Source organism: Cordyceps javanica, chromosome 1, assembly GCF_051103115.1.
Source record: "Cordyceps javanica chromosome 1, complete sequence".
NCBI classification, from domain to species: domain Eukaryota; kingdom Fungi; phylum Ascomycota; class Sordariomycetes; order Hypocreales; family Cordycipitaceae; genus Cordyceps; species Cordyceps javanica.
The window spans coordinates 358202-371521 of NC_139295.1; the positions used below are offsets into that span (position 1 = coordinate 358202).

General features: G+C 52.6%; 6 protein-coding genes across 6 annotated transcripts; 4 read left to right on the forward strand and 2 right to left on the reverse strand.

The window, feature by feature from the left end:
• Positions 1–645: 645 nt before the first annotated feature.
• On the forward strand, positions 646–1543 carry V2A60_000108 (uncharacterized protein; the record flags this gene model as incomplete). Its single annotated transcript, XM_083251479.1, has 2 exons — positions 646–649; positions 789–1543. 2 exons carry the CDS (start codon positions 646–648, stop codon positions 1541–1543), a joined length of 759 nt encoding a protein of 252 aa, XP_083107605.1.
• A 223-nt stretch (positions 1544–1766) lies between these two features.
• V2A60_000109 (uncharacterized protein) lies at positions 1767–4914 on the reverse strand (the record flags this gene model as incomplete). The annotated part of the gene is made up of 5 exons (XM_083251480.1): positions 1767–2630; positions 2686–3589; positions 3641–3699; positions 4549–4588; positions 4637–4914. The coding sequence occupies 5 exons, from the start codon at positions 4912–4914 to the stop codon at positions 1767–1769; spliced, it is 2145 nt and encodes a 714-aa protein (XP_083107606.1).
• Positions 4915–6046: 1132 nt separating this feature from the next.
• On the forward strand, positions 6047–7184 carry V2A60_000110 (PITH domain-containing protein; the record flags this gene model as incomplete). The annotated part of the gene is made up of 3 exons (XM_083251481.1): positions 6047–6125; positions 6242–6789; positions 6846–7184. 3 exons carry the CDS (start codon positions 6047–6049, stop codon positions 7182–7184), a joined length of 966 nt encoding a protein of 321 aa, XP_083107607.1.
• Positions 7185–8278: 1094 nt separating this feature from the next.
• On the forward strand, positions 8279–9114 carry V2A60_000111 (DnaJ domain-containing protein; the record flags this gene model as incomplete). The annotated part of the gene is made up of 3 exons (XM_083251482.1): positions 8279–8303; positions 8360–8420; positions 8484–9114. The coding sequence occupies 3 exons, from the start codon at positions 8279–8281 to the stop codon at positions 9112–9114; spliced, it is 717 nt and encodes a 238-aa protein (XP_083107608.1).
• A 427-nt stretch (positions 9115–9541) lies between these two features.
• On the reverse strand, positions 9542–10491 carry V2A60_000112 (small nuclear ribonucleoprotein-associated protein; the record flags this gene model as incomplete). Its single annotated transcript, XM_083251483.1, has 6 exons — positions 9542–9678; positions 9733–9814; positions 9871–10164; positions 10222–10293; positions 10389–10397; positions 10468–10491. 6 exons carry the CDS (start codon positions 10489–10491, stop codon positions 9542–9544), a joined length of 618 nt encoding a protein of 205 aa, XP_083107609.1.
• A 359-nt stretch (positions 10492–10850) lies between these two features.
• On the forward strand, positions 10851–11431 carry V2A60_000113 (60S ribosomal protein uL5; the record flags this gene model as incomplete). The annotated part of the gene is made up of 2 exons (XM_083251484.1): positions 10851–10995; positions 11055–11431. 2 exons carry the CDS (start codon positions 10851–10853, stop codon positions 11429–11431), a joined length of 522 nt encoding a protein of 173 aa, XP_083107610.1.
• Positions 11432–13320: the final 1889 nt, after the last annotated feature.

The following is a 13320-nucleotide window of genomic DNA, read 5'->3' on the forward strand; positions in this document are numbered from 1 at the left end:
GTGTCGTCGTCGGGGCGCAAGACCATCCATAATAGTACATCCGTCCAGTCCAGTCCACCCATGACTGACAAGGAGGGGAGCCAAGAAGGTCAAACGTCATTGTCATAAGATGCATACTAGCTGAACTTCACAGCCCCCCTCCTCCTCCTCCTCCTCCCCTCTTCTTCAATAGTGATGCCCGCAAGAAAAAAAATAATGATAAAAAATAAAAAATAAAAAGACAAGAACCTTGGCAGATGCAGGTCACCCTTGATATAGCTGGTGTGGTCCTTATTATCGAAAACGGTCCCTCTCTCCTCTCTCTGCCTTGCTTTTCGGCAAAAACAAAAATGGACATTGTTTTGCCTACCCAGCGCATGACTTGCATTCGTTTTTGTCTCTGAGCTTAATTTCTCGTGCTGCCTAGATTTCTAAATCTATTCCTCTTCTTCTTCTTCTTCTTTTTCTTCTTCTCCTTCTCCCTCTTCAACAACAACCTCCCCGTCTCTTTTTCCATCTCAGGCCCAGCTGGTTCCGCTTTGCCTACAAAAACGCTCAGCTGGTGACATCATCACACAGGACAATTCTCATACTTTGTCACGGTCGCAGTCCAGCAACTCCCAAGGGGAGAAGAAAAAAATCAATCCAAGAATCCAACAGTACATTATGGGTAACTATTGTCCTTGTTCTTCCGCCCCCCCCCCCCCCCCCCCCATCATTCCCAGATGATCCCGCCCGTTGTGCCACCCCCCCTCTCCGACTTGTAAGAATAATGTCCTGACAAATCCCTTGCGTCACCCTTGGTTCAGGTCACTACCATCACCGTCACCACAAGAAGAAGCTCTACCTCGAGCGTCCTCCTCCGGATGAGATCCGCAAGCGCACGCGCGTCACCTGCATCTCGCCGCCCTCGCCTCCTCCTCCGGCTCCTTGCCCCGAGCCCGAGCCCGTGGTGATCTTGCCCGTCCCCGAGCCCGAGCCCGAGCCCGAGCCAGAGCCATGCCTGCCTCCTCCGCCGCCTCCGCCGCCGCCGCCGCCATGCGAGCCGGAGCCGGAGCCCATCGACGTCATCGCCGTCGACGTCGACCCCCCGTCGCCCAAGCCGCGCCACCGTCACCACCACCACCGGCCCCGACGGGACAGGGAAAAGATTATCGAGCGCGACCGCTACATCCCCGTTCCGATCCGCGTCCCCGTCCCGTACCCGGTTCGCGAGCCCGTCCCCTATCCCGTCCGCGAGCTGGTCCCCTATCCTGTTCGCGAGCCCGCGGCCCCCGTCCACGTCCACGTGTCGGCCAAGGAGTCCAGGCCGCCCTCGCCGCCGCCGCCTCAGCGTGAGCCCCAGTTCCGCTACATTGATGCGCCCAGGAGGTCGCCGCCCTCGCCGCCGAGCACCTCGTGCGAGTCCGACGACGTCGAGCGTATCCACATCAACATCGAGGATCGCCATCGCCACCAGCATCGCCTCCGGGAGCATTCCCAGAGCCACTATGACAATGTCCACTATGAAAATGTTCACCATGACCAGCGCCGCCGCTGCGATCGCCCCGTCTATCGCTACTGAAAAGAATGTGCTTTTACGACATGTATGATGAATGAGAATGTAAATCACCCACACGGGCCATTGTTAGTCAGGGTATAATGAGCGAGATGACCAGCTTCAGATATGTTTATTGGTAGCAGGCGTGACGGATCCATGTTCTTTCTATTTGGTTCATGTACTTTTTGTTCTTTTAAATATATATATACCTTTTCCAAAGAGAAAAGAATTATAACTTTTCAGCAATCTACGGCATTCGAACTCGTCGCTGCCGCATCTGCGATCGTCTGCGGCTGTACCCAACCGGACTCCCCGTCAAGGTCCGTCTCGTGCTGTAGCGACGCTGCTTGTCGTCCTCCATGTCCGAGTAGTACCGAATCTCGGCCGGCTCTGCCGTCACGCCTCCATATCCCGTATTGGCCGCGGCTCCGCCACTGGGTTGCTGCCCGGTGAGCCACCGCATCACGTTGCCCAGCTCGTTCATCCACCAGAGCCCAACCACAATCACCAGGATAGTAACAGGCAGTGCCACTACCCAAAACAGCCACTGACTGTAGTTCATGTCCCGAACATCCGACGTGTTCATCCCAAAGATGCCCGCCACCGCGCTCAACGGCAGGAAGATGATGGTCACAATGGTAAACGCATACACGGCATTTTCCTGCCGATCTTTGGTCCATTCCATTTTAAACGCAATGGTTCGTTCCAAATCATCGACGTATTCGACGTATCGTCGAAACTCAAAGTCGCGCTGGTCGAGCTGTCTCGAGTTCTCCGTCAAGAGCAAGCCGCGGAAGCCATTCTTGTCCGTGGGAGATACTTTCAGATTGTAGTCAGAGTTGATGTGCTCTTCTTCTCTTCGGCCCTCGGTGTAGAATTCATGGCGGGTGCCTCTCGCATGATTGCCATACCGTCCCCGAGGTATATAGATATCATCATCACCACCTCGGAAAAAGTCTGTCATTGCGTTGGGATACATGGTTTGTCTCATGGTAGCAATAATATGTCTCTGACGAGTTACCGTCCTCCGAACAGCCGACAGCTCTCGCCGAACAAGATCAATCCGGTGCTGATACGACCGGTCAGATGGCTTTGTAGTAATGTCATTGTCCTACAACCTGTTAGTTTTTGTTGATGTGCTTCGGAATACATGTTTTCCTTCTTACCAGAGATGCCAAGTACTGGGAATAGGTCTCGTTGATATCATCAGGCTGCGATGCGCGGTCCTGCAGCAGCTTGAGCACAGCCAGCGAAGCAATCTCAAAAGGCTGTAAAACGACACTGTCTAGTAAATCGTGCGCCGGAAGATCCTGTACCATCCTATCCATTGCCTCACTCAGAAGCCTGCTCGAAGCGGTCGAGATGTGTGTCTCCCAAAAGCTGTCTCCAGCACGACACAAGACCAGGCCACTAACTATATGCAGCCAAGCCGTGACAAATTGCCGCGGCGCTTCTAGCTTTAGACGATACTCGTCCGGCACATGCGACATGATGGCCTGGAAAGCTTTGATCTTGGGGTACAGCGGGCGCAGCCATACCAGCATGGTTCCCTGATTCATACGCAAATCACGCTCCCTGCGTCGAGAGGTGATAGCTTCAGAGTCTTTACCATTCGGGGTTTTGCCAACAGAAGCCAGATTCGACACAGCACCCCAGAATTTACCTGTCGTAGGCCCGTCGCAGGTCAACGGGAGGAACAGTTGAAACACAGATTCTGCAATGTTGAACAGCTCTATTCCATCTTCGTACTCCCGTTTGCGAGCATCGCTCTTCTCATCTTCGATTTCAGCACCTTCCAGCTTCAGCTTTTCCAACACTGCACCATGTGACATGGTCGTACACCCACTATACGCAGCTTGAGTAGAGTATGATGGTTGCTCCATCAGAAATTTATCAGCAGCTTCTAGTTGCAGCTTCAGCTCGGATGCCATCGGCGGCTTATCTCCTTTCTCACGGCGCTGGATGATGAGGGCCAAGGTGTGCAACAATGTGTCGCTGGACTCGGCGTTCGCATTTGTCGTCGCCTCCTCTGGTGCTGGGAGAGCTCGAGGTGCAGCAGATACATCACGACTGCATCACGTTAGACATGTCCGCCAAGACTACGGCGTCTTCGGCACTCACTCAGCAGTTAGCACCAACACCACACTCTTGTGGCGCTTAGCACTCAGGAACTTGAGCAGCTTTGGCCAATCTCGGGCAGTAAGTACAGTGTCTTCTTTTTTAAATTCCAGCGACATCGGCCAAAAGGCTGTAAAATGGGCAATAAAATCCTAAACTGATTAGAGCATACTTCAAAAGTTGCGAGATTTCGTACTTACAAACCATGTAGGACATTGCTCCGGGCTCAAGTTCCAAGTCAACGAGTGTCCGTGTTTGACTAGGATTCGTCCGGTGACTGATGCGCCTGATAAGGCACGAGATGGTTCAGAGGCAATCTTGATCACATCGCCCTCCAGTTTCGATCGCGGCATACTACCACATGTTACGAGTAGAGCTGACCACAAAGGTTAGTACCGATCCAGCACCCAAAAGGCAGCGTAGGGCTTACTATCTGCGACGACCAAACACCACAGTTGCTCAATATGAAAGCACTCTCCCTTGTTTGCAATTCCCAGCTCACAAACTGCTTGCCCCATGTCCCTCTGCTGTGTAGTTCTCGAGTACTGGGCTTGAAGCAGTGTCTGGGAAGGAAACGACGCCAAACTGGACCCCGCCAAAAGTCCCGAGTACTGTTTCAGTATGAAGAATGGCATACAGAGCCAGCGGACCATGCCAGATAGAGGCTCGTCTCGATCCAAATCGAATTTCTTCTTTGCGGGCTCCAGTGGTGTTTGCAAGAACTGGGGCTCCAAATATCCAACGTTCACACCTTTGGGGTTAGATCTTGTCTTGACGCATTGCCGAGTTACATCAGCGCGAAGTCGATTCATTGCTCGTCTCTCCGTATCTGGCACATGTACTCGGCGTGTGACCTCAGTCTTGGGAACGTAAGCCTATTGCTATTCGATGGAACTGGTGCATACACTTACCCAGAATCCATCAAAGTTCATGACGTCTTGCTGAATGTGTCTAGATGCCTGTCAGTTGTGCGAGCTCACAGGCGATGGGCTGACATACAACCACTTGAAGAGCTCGCCACTTCCATTGTGGATTTCGGTGAGCTGCGCAGTATGACTGCCTCCCATCTCTGCATCGCCAGTGTAGCGGGAATAATAGACTTGTTTGACTCGGGAGTCATCCGTCAATCGGTTTGCATCCACCAGTGTGGTGTCCTGCTCAGCAGATGATGTATCAAAACTCAAGGAGTCGCTATTGTTCAACGCCTCGGCTTTATCGCAGTCGAAACTGAAGTCTTCATAGTTTTCCCAGTCTATCATATCCTGCGTCACTGGCATTGGATGTACAACTTTCACAGAGGGTGATCTGCTATACGATCGAGTCCTTCTGAAACGGAGGGGGGGGCTTGGAGACCTGCCACGGACGTGAACATCGCTCTCGTCCGACTGTGGGGGAACGAAAGCGTATCTCAGTTCCTCTTCCTGGCGGTGGTCCCTTACTCTTTCCTGAAGGATTCGGCTCTCTTCTGTCCTCCGCTCCAGGCCAATTGGGCGTGGCCTTTGAATGGCTGGCGGCGAGGGACTAGAACGGTACCTGGAGCGATATAGCGGAACTTGAACTTCTTCAACAAATGGAGTGGCGCGTGGTTCCATTTCCGCTAAAATCGGAATCGTCTCAGCGGGACGGTCTTCCTGCACCGGGATATAACGACTGTAGCCAGCGGCAGAGCGCCGCCGCCGCGGACGTGAGCTGCGAGGCGGGGGAACCGGATAGGCATTGTAGCGTGTCGCTACATTCTGCCTCCCTGTCGCTCCCACATAATAGCTGCTTCGTTTCTGAATGGTTCAGTAAGCCTTTTTTGTCACGGAGATGGCAGTGAATGGCTTACCGGCGTCGCACGGTAAGGCCTATGGTGCGGGGGTCGCGTCCTGCGGTCTTCTTCGCTGCTGTAAAACGGATCCATTTTTCACGAAGTCTAGACAGATATTTCACCAAAACTTGGACGTGAACGAATCTCCCGTTTTGCCTTGGTACATGACCCCTGAGCGGGAGGGAGGGCCGGGCCGTTGAAAGGAGAGGACTGGGATGGTGCTTATTACTGGTACTTTGTACTGGGGAGCTACCTCACATTGTGGTAGCTCGCTCAGCCGCAGTGGTAGGGGATTAGCAACAGTGCCGTCCGGAGCAACCTATGGGTTTCCACGGAATTGCGAGCAAGATATGCTTCTACCTCATAATGCACAATTGACGTCATCATAGTTATTTCTCTTGCAGCCACTGGTGATATTGCCGCTGTTTATTCAAGTATTCGGCTGCTAGCTGGGTAGGTTCAGTGGGGGCTAAACGACGGTCCCCAGCTGCCACTTTCTGTTGCGCCAGGCCAGGCATCTCTTCCAACACCATCACCCCGCCGCAAATCGTCCCTGATCATCATACACTCTGCCTGCGCACCCTCGCAAGGTTATTACAATGAGCAAAACGATATCGATTAGCTCTTCCGAGCAGCTCGGCACCGTGTTCCAGTCAACTCCGATTGTCGTTGCCAACAGTAAGCCGCGGCCGCTCGTCACCCCGCCAAAGCAGGTCTTGGTCGCGCGTTGCTGCCGGGACTCGCGCCGCTGCTCCTCGTCTTGATGTTGCTAACTTTGCCGACTCGATTTCTAGTATTTTCCGAGTCGTCTGAGCTCAGCGAACAATTATCAGCAGTCTACGAGTCCCTCTCCAACTCTCTTTCGCGCTCCGGCAAGATTTCCTTTGTCAAAATCGACTTTGATAAAAATGGCGAGCTTGCCAAGAGCCACGGCGTCAGCAAGGCTCCCAGCTTTCTCATCTTCCGCGACGGAAAGGTCAAGGACAAGGCTCATGGTACCAACCCTCTTGAGCTAAAAAAATTCGCCGAAAAGATTGCCAAGGAAGCCCAGGCCCTCGAGTCGGGGTCCAGCAGCGCCGCCGCGTCTGGCTGGAGAGGGGCGGAGCTGCCCCGTGGTTATAGCGATATTACCGACCAGGTCGAGATTAGAGACTGCGAAGTCCTGAACGCCGATGACGAGGCCGGAACTGTCCGCACTTTGTTCGATACTGCGAAGCCCAGTGGCCTTGACAAGGGTAAAGGCGCAGCTGGCGCAGCCAAGGATTGGGTTCAAAGTGGCTCGGATGACCAGCTGCTCCTCTACATTCCCTTTCAATCCACGATTAAGCTGCATACTATCCAGGTAAGAAATCTTCTCCAGCAATCCACGGCTAGAAATCCACGTTAATCATGCGAAAGTTGACTTCGCTGCCCTCGGCCGAGGACGAAGGCGAGGTGTCAAGACCCCGCGTCATTCACCTATTTATCAACCGGCCGCAAAACATGGACTTTGGCGAAGCTGACGACTCTGAGCCAACTCAGATCGTTAATCTTGGGCCCAGCGACTGGAACGATGACGGAACTGCCAGCATCCCCTTGCGCTTTGTCAAGTTCCAAAAGACCTCGACGGTCATTCTATATGTGCAGCAAGGCGATGGAGAGGCAGAGGCTGTCCGTTTGGACAGGGTAAAGCTGATTGGAGAAGCTGGCGCGAAGCGGGAAATGGGCAACCTGCAGAAAATTGGAGATGACGAGTAGCAGCGTCTACTGAGCTTTCTCGAACCAACTGCAATACTACAGCCTGCCGGCAACGGCATTACGGGGATATCTACTGACATGGCATGACAAGGCCGTGCCTGCAAGATCCCCTACCATAGAGCCCTTGCCACCAGCAGGTCCAACAATACGAATAGATGAACACACAATTCGTGCGCAGTGCATCGTGATGAGATTATGTCGGAGTACGTCGTCTGCTTGATTTCATCACGAGCAACAAGAGCAATTGAGTAGTGAGGATATGTCCTGCCTCCCTACCGCGGCATCTGTGGAATAGCACAAGACACCAGTTTGGTAGAGTGGCGGGCTGCAATTAAATTTTCTCTGGGGCATAACTGACGCTTCGATTTATCCATTGAATGGGGATTCGAGCAACACGGGTAATATTTTCATGTTATGCCAGCCGCACGAAGAGAAAAGAGAAAAAGAGAAGCGTAGCTTCAGCGCTGGTGTGAAGATTTTTATGGGTGGCCCAAGCCCATACATGTGATTAGTCATCCTTTTGTCTACAGGGTAGCGATGTGTTTTGGCAACGTGAACTTGCATCTTTGTGCGTGCTTGGAAATTCTTTTTGTTCCATACTAACTCTTTTATTATGGTGCTCTTTATCCTTTTCTTCCTTGTTTCAAATTGATCGGCGTGTTAGCGATGTAATAGTTATGCTATGTAGACACTGGTGGATGTTGCGTCGCTAGAAAATGGGTTACCATTATACAGTATGAAGACGGTCTATTCCATCAATGCAGATTCGATAGGTAGAGCGACGGAAATGGGAGACGAACATAAAATAAAGGATAAGGAGGGGGACACAGGAACAGCGAGAACAGATGAAATGCCAGTTGCATTATCCTTCAATTGCTTGTTGAACTCAGATTGCAACGGCCACTGTCAATAGCTTTACACGTGCCAGGCAGCACTAGGCAGCCCACACAAGCCACATAGCGTCACAGCTTGCGCCACAGTGACGTCCACTATATACCTTCACCTCGGACAGAACTTTGAAAGTCCAACGACGAGCGCATATTGTGCCTACTATATCGCATTTAAACAAGTTGTCCGGTATCATAGTTGACAAAATGTCAACACCGCCCCCTAATTATTGTAAGTGTAGTAGCTGTCCTGCATACACCCCGTATGACTGACACGAGGCCACCAAGATGCCATTCTAGAAGTACCCGAGGATGCATCACTTGACCGTATCAGAGAGGCATACAAAAGGTAAAGCCGCAATACAATGACCCTAATGCTCCAATCAATCGCATTCTAACCGTATGGAACCAGAGCCGCGCTGAAGACGCACCCTGATCGTGTCCCGGAGGGCTCGCCAGACCGGGCCGAGCGCACGCGCCGGTTCCAACTCGTCAACGACGCCTACTATACGCTGTCCGACCCGACACGCCGCCGCGAGTACGACGCGCAGCGCAAGATGTTCAACCGCGCACCGTCGAGCGACCCGTTTGCCGAGGCCGACGAGGACGCACCGCCGGGCTACTCGGCGGGGGGCGGGGGCGCCGGCGCCGGCCACGACAACCCGTACTCGTGGGCGTGGAACTTCTTCACAAAGGGCAACGGCGGCGGGGGCCAGCGCGAGCGCACGGAGAATGACCAGTTCCGCGACGTGTTCGAGGAGATGATGCGCGAGCAGGGCATGGCCGAGGACGACGGCACGAACCGGCCCACGAACAAGTTTTGGAGCATCGTCGGCGGCCTGAGCGGCGGCGCGCTGGGCTTCATCGTCGCGAATGTGCCCGGCATGGTCGCGGGCGCCGTGGCCGGTAACAGGCTCGGTGCGGTGCGGGATGCTCGAGGGAAAAGCGTCTTTGCCGTGTTCCAGGAACTTCCGCAGGACGACCGAACCAGGCTGCTCAGCCAGCTCGCAGCCAAGGTGTTTAGCCATGCAACTGGAATATAGATACAAGTCCTTGTATGTGCCTGTATCTTGCTGTGCCTGCGAAAAAACACACACAAGAAATACATATAAAAAAAAACACGCAGCCTGCGCTGTCTAGGTAGCTTTAGTTAAGATATAATTACATTTGCGATACCCACCAGTGTGGCCCCCATCTCATGAAAGTCAAGTCATATAGCGCGATGAGGAGTCAAGCCTTTCTAAAGTCATGCTTCGACAAGACATGAGCACGTTGTGCCTCGGATCGTTCATCACTGCATGAAAGAAGAAACAAAGTACATTTTTACCCTGACACCAGAATTAAATCTCATAAACTCCCTGACCCAGGTTTCCTGATCTACAGCGTAACCATATCTTGCTTGTAGTAGAAGGTATCACAAATCCAATCGCGGACCCTTGACCCAGCCTTATGCTCATGCAATTATATTTCCTATCGTCGGGGACCCGGGTTGAAGCCAGGCGGACCGCCGCCTGGAGGAGGTTGGAAGCCGTGCGGAGGGAAGCCGGCAGGAGGAGCGCCAGGGAAGCCAGCGGGAGGAGGGAACCCGCCGGGGAACTGAGGGGGGCCTGGGTATCTGTTAGACATGCGGCAACCAGCGTGTCTGCGTTTCGACCACTTACCGCCACGACCGGCAAAGCCAGGAGCGCCGGGGAATCCAGGCAGGCCAGGAGGAGCACCACCACCGAGACCAGGAGCAGGGCCCTACAGAGAATTAGCAACGTGACTCGGTTTGCGGCCTCCAGGCAGGGGTTTCTTACTGCGAGGGAGGGAGCGGGAGCGCCTCTGCCAGCGGGCTTCGCAACACCAGGGCCAGCACTGAGAGCGGACGCGATGCCGCCGGGTGCACTCTTTCCTAGTCTTGCGCTGGGGTCTGCTGGAGGAGGTGACTCGACGGAAAGCGAAACAATGTACGCGCCGCGAACAATCGTGAGGCCGAGCGTGCGCTTCTCTTCCGATTCAACAAGGTTGCCGCCAGCCCCGGGCGCGGCTCTATCTTGACGTCGCTTCACGCGTCGGAATTCTTCGGTATCTGCGAGAACGAGATTCATGTGCTGTGAGTCGTATTAGAAAAAGATCTCGTCCGTTGCATGCAGTGTGTCTGCAATTACCTTATCGAAAGCGAGCATCTGACCCGTCATTGCTCGGCCATCGTTGAGTGTCACTCGCATGCGCCAGTTGATCTAGGCTCAAATATCAGTTTGGTCCTCACTTATCGTCTTCGAGGCATCGGTCGCGCCGCATAATCGCATTGCGCCTGTTTGGAAAGGTAACATACATAACCGGCCTAGGCAGACGTGGAGTTAGCAACTTGCGTCGGGAGCGGTGGAGAGTGAGCCTGGGCATATCAAACATACCATCTTGCCTTGCTTGTTCGACATTTTGAAAGATTTGGCGAGAGCTTGCAGATGCAGCGTCTCGAATGTGTCAAAAAATTGATATATTCGCGGAGCTGATACGCGACCGCGGCAAACTTCAATGCTTCAAGCTCTGAAGTTTAGGTATGGTCCAGAATTTGCGGAGCCTGATTGGGGAGGCTGCAAAAAAGGTACATCTGCCATGTACCTTTTACCGCCCAGCCGATTCGGGCATAGCGTATCCATTTTTTAGTCGGCCACAGATGAGGGCAGACAAACCCTCGAATTTTCCTGGCCCTCACAAAATCTTTTGGTCTTCTCCACGCCTGTTCCAACTTCACGACAAGACACATCAACAACCGTCGACAACCAATACCGCAGCAATGGCGTCCGAGAAGACTAACAACCCCATGAGGGAGCTCAAGATTCAGAAGCTCGTTCTGAACATTTGCGTTGGCGAGTCTGGTGACAGACTGACCCGTGCCGCCAAGGTGCTTGAGCAGCTTTCTGGTCAGACTCCTGTCTACAGTACGAACATCCCCGTCTTTTGCGCTGCGCAATGCAATCGAGTCTAACTTTTACCGCAGGCAAGGCCCGTTACACCGTCCGTACTTTCGGTATCCGTCGTAACGAAAAGATCTCGGTCCACGTCACCGTCCGTGGCCCCAAGGCCGAGGAGATTCTCGAGCGTGGCCTCAAGGTCAAGGAGTACGAGCTCCGCAAGCGCAACTTCTCCGAGACTGGCAACTTCGGCTTCGGTATCTCCGAGCACATCGATCTTGGTATCAAGTACGACCCTTCCATCGGTATCTACGGCATGGACTTCTACTGCTGCATGACCCGCCCTGGTGAGCGTGTCACCCGCCGCCGCCGCATGAAGTCCACCATCGGTGCTTCCCACCGCATCAAGCGTGACGAGACTGTCCGCTGGTTCAAGACCCGCTTCGACGGTATTGTCCGATAGATGCACAAAGAAAAATGGGGAAAGATTCTTTTACGGATTGTCATGGCGAATATTTTTTTTAAGGGATTCAATGAAAACGGAACGGAACAGGCGATATTTGTATTTGAGTTACCTATGCATCAGCTCGACCAGCAATTTGAGTCGAGCTCGGCCTTAGAGACCGACCGGCGTACATGCCGGCTTTATATCTGCTTGCGAATGTGATGAACACATTTCCCTTGGCCTATCTTGTTTTCTCTCTGCTGTCTCGTTGTGGTTGTTACAACTACAATGTCGCGATTGTGCTTGGAAACGAGCGTCAGCAATCTGCTCCTTGTGTAAGCGCAAAACATCACCCACTTGCCGGATGATGGTAAAGTAGATTCCCCTCTTCATCGTAAGCCCAGCAGCCATTGTTACAAAGCCAATTGGACGCCTGGCAAGCGTACTCCTGTAACCGGCCCGAAAATGGTGACGGACCAAGCTAGATGAATTAAGCAAAGCGGTCCAGAAGTCGACTTTCGACCCTCCTTCACCCGTCACGCCCAGTGAGACGGACAAGTTCTACCAAGCAAACCGTCACCATGTGAACAGCGGTACTCTGATATGCTCAGCAAACATTGCAAGCTAATGTCCCAATGCAGGCTTCACGTTCTCGATTGAGTCGATTGGTCATTCATAATGTCAGTCTCTTGAATATGTGGTGGCTTCAATGCCGGCCTAACTCTTTGCATCCATGTGCTGCACACTCCAAGGGGGTGATCTTGAGAATGATATCGGCCCTTCCAAAGGGACAGCTCTCGCTTGGGTTCCAAAAAGTCTTCATCATCAAGTATGTCGACTGTTTCCACTGTCGCTATCCATCACGTCCGAAACTTGGCTAAGTATTCACGAGCAAGTGGAGCGATGTATTATCGTCCACATATTTTGGCCTAACTATCCTGCAGCTAGAACAGAATCGATGCTGTGGGTATTGGGGTGCTGGAGAGCTCATCTAGGGGTGGCTGAACCGTAAAGTGACTCTAACAAGAATACTGCTATATACTATATAGCTGATGAGCACTTCTTCTATAGTGTATAAGAAGAATGCGAGAAAAACAGAAAATGCAACAAGAGCAAATGTAAAAACAAGAAAAATAAAAAGTAAATATAGCAGACACATTGCCTAAAGCATATCATCGCCTTCCTTCGATAGTGATGGACCGGAGTTTCTGTGAGCTTGATGTTCATCAGCAAGTCAATCTCCGCAGGTGGACGTGCCTCCAAAAATGGGAAACGTTGTCTACTTATATCGCTGCCCGTTATGCCTTCTTCTGGCTACAAGACGGCCTGTACAAATGAAGAACCAGGAAGGCTGATACTAGTGGCATATAGTAGCTAGAAAACCGTCTCATACGTTCGCATTGGTGATGAGACGTTCTCTATCGGCTATGCAGTGTATGATTGAAAGCTGGTGACCTGCTTCGTAGGGTTGAGAAGCTGTGAGAGACCGTTTTTGGAGGAATCGATTGAGGATTGGCCGTCGTATGTACAATATCACAGACAGGAAAAGAGACACTTTAGTCATTACGAGCCGGTGGACATGATAGATAGCTTGCAAGTCACGTCCGGAGATGAATGGTTATAGTCAGCCGACCGGGATGACGGCCAAGGAGTATTTGTAGTAATAAATGTTGCCTCAGGACATGTCAGGTGCTGTTTTGGCCGGACATTGACCCTGTTGCGTGGTAAAATGAGACCGGAAAAGGATTATCGTTGTCGCGGCAGCGGTTTTCTCGGGCAAAACCGCGCAGTTCCCCCTGATTGGGTGGCTTGTCAGCACGGCTCCACAGCCTCCCTCACAGACTCTGCTCTGTTCTCCCGAAAATCTCCATTCGCTCTCCCGCAAAGGCAGCACTGCATCTCCCAAT